General features: G+C 33.2%; 1 protein-coding gene across 1 annotated transcript in view; it reads right to left on the bottom strand.

Annotated features, from left to right (window-relative positions):
• Positions 1 to 894: 894 nt before the first annotated feature.
• Positions 895 to 2,450, bottom strand: part of LOC109581730 (serine/threonine-protein phosphatase 6 regulatory ankyrin repeat subunit C-like) — a 3,588-nt gene continuing 2,032 nt past the window's right edge. Inside the window, exons 7-9 of the mRNA XM_019996095.1 lie at positions 2,091 to 2,156; positions 1,928 to 2,008; positions 895 to 1,014 (exon numbers count right to left, since the gene is read on the bottom strand). Coding sequence (XP_019851654.1) covers positions 895 to 1,014; positions 1,928 to 2,008; positions 2,091 to 2,156 — 267 coding nt within the window. The remainder of the gene's footprint in view (positions 1,015 to 1,927; positions 2,009 to 2,090; positions 2,157 to 2,450) is intronic.

Raw genomic sequence — 2,450 nt, 5'->3', positions numbered from 1 at the left:
CTTATAGACACTAAAAAATACATATAACACTTAAACATTTTCTTTCTAAATGACTTCAGTTTGCCAAAATGACATCACTTATAATGGCTTATTTTAAATGGCAGTGTTGTAAAAAGTTACACATGTACATGTAGATATGGCCTTCAGTATAGGCTCACTATATCACCAGTTTATATGATACATGGTCACATTTACTATTGCATGTACATGTAGTTTATACAAATCATTTACTTACTGGCTGAAAATTTAATTTAGGCCTAAACTACAGCACTGGACACGTGCAAGTTGACAAATGTAGCTTATGCAAACTAAGATAAACTATACAGGCATGATACACACAATATGTAAACTAAAAGTAATCATGATAGCCTGTACTGTATAGTGAGTGTGTATGGTGCATGTATAACTAGTGCACTATCTAGTGAGTATGTTGTTAGTGTATAGCCTTATGTATTAATATCAACAAACTGATGTACATTACACGTTACAGACATAAAACTATACACACATGTTAAACAGAGATGCACACTTTAGTTTGTTTGTCAACTTGCACCTGTCCAGTGCTGTATATAAGGAAGATATTAATAAGGATTTGGAATGCAATGAGTTTTTGTGGTGGAAAATCAGAGGAAGATGATGGAATGAAAAGTAACACAGTACCCTCACCACATGCATCTACTAACACTAATGAAACAAATGATACTGTTGATATTAATGTATAGTAAATACCAAACTTTATGTATATACATTATTGTTATGAGTTGCAATTATTTACAGACTCCTTTCTTAATTAATAAATTTAATAATAACAATACCTAAACTAACAAAATATAAAAGTAGCTAATATTTTTATTTTTTCTATTGCGATTGAAAATTATAAAATATTACATCTTTTTACTTCTCTCTGTCCCTGTTGAAAGTACATGTAATACATGTGTGTGCAAAATTTTGAATCATTACTCTTACTGCAGTAGTCTTTTCAGGCCTGTATGGTGCCCTGTCATGAGTCTGCTGCTATAAAAATTAGTACAAAATAATTATAATGCACAGGATTACAATGCATGGTTGTGTATATGCAGGTTTGGTTTCAGCAGTATACTGTATAGCGGGAAATTTTAGAGGCAGCTAAATTTAGTGAATTGCTAAATTTTGGTGATTGACAAATTTTAATTTGGCAAATTAGTGGCCACATGCCATTGAGCATGCGTAGAATATGGCTCAAAATGGCATATTTTATTTTGGCGAAAGGCTATAAAAATGTCAAATTTGCCAAATTTAATTCACTCCAAAATTTCCCACTATACGGTAGCCTGTAAGGCCATAATTTCTATAGATCCCTTTAGGTAAAAAGTAGTAGCTTGTGAATATCATTAATTTTGAAATGAATATCATTATATTTCAGTTACGGTATACGTCCACGTACAATAATTGGCTGACATCTTTTACGTCAAGCAGCAAGTGCTTTCTGTGTCCTGGAGATCCTGGCCACTACATTTTGAAGCTAAAAACTACTTTAGAGTAAAAAAAGATGCCAAGAAAGCCCACCTAGGAAGTATAGTGCAATACTCTTGTTGCATGAGCCTGCTTTCCTTTTTGAGCGGTGAGGGGAGTCAAAAACTGATCATTCTGGCCCTCCCAGATTTCTTAAGTCCTCAAAATATCTTGCTATAGTAAAGAACAGTTGATAGGAAGCCTCTCATCATACTGAGTTGAGCACAACAAACTTGTTTGGCAAAACAGCTCTACTTTGCACATCAGCCATTGGAACTTTACATAACTTTGATGTAAAACATGGCGGATGAAAACCCGTTTGATATTATTTCTTTGTGTATAAAATAGATATACGGTATCACAAACTAATTCTCGCCTAAAGGGGTCTATACGTGTGTGCGTGTGTCCATGTATTTTATATTATTATATTACTTACTAGCTCAGCTGACGTCTCATCATGATAGTACAATGGGCTTGTTGACATCTCTTGCCTGTCCAGCCATGGAGAGGACATTGGCTATCAAATGACATAAAGAGTAAATATTTGACTGAACATACAATTCAGAGTACATGTAAGTGATTATAATCTATAATCTCACTTTGGTCTGACGGGATTCCACATTCTCCAATTCTAAAGGTTCCAAGGGTATGTTCTCTTCTTCACTCTATTAACACAATAAAATTCCATTAATATGTCTATCTTGTTAGTTACATCAGCACAAAATATAATATACACGTAGCTATGGCTTAGTTAAATGGTAGTGTTGTAAAGTCATACAAAATTTAAAAAGAATCACTAGCATACTGTACAGCAGGACATGTGATTTTTAATTTTCTAGGCAAATATGAAATTAAAACTCGCTAATTATTTTGCTTGCAAATTACAATTATTAACTGCCATAATGAAAGAAGATAATTATGAGAAATGATATTTGTAAAATGCATTGGTATCAGGCTCT

Source organism: Amphimedon queenslandica, unplaced genomic scaffold (assembly GCF_000090795.2).
Source record: "Amphimedon queenslandica unplaced genomic scaffold, v1.1 AMPQUscaffold_13422, whole genome shotgun sequence".
NCBI classification, from domain to species: Eukaryota; Metazoa; Porifera; class Demospongiae; order Haplosclerida; family Niphatidae; genus Amphimedon; species Amphimedon queenslandica.
This window is presented reverse-complemented; position numbering and strand designations above follow the sequence as displayed.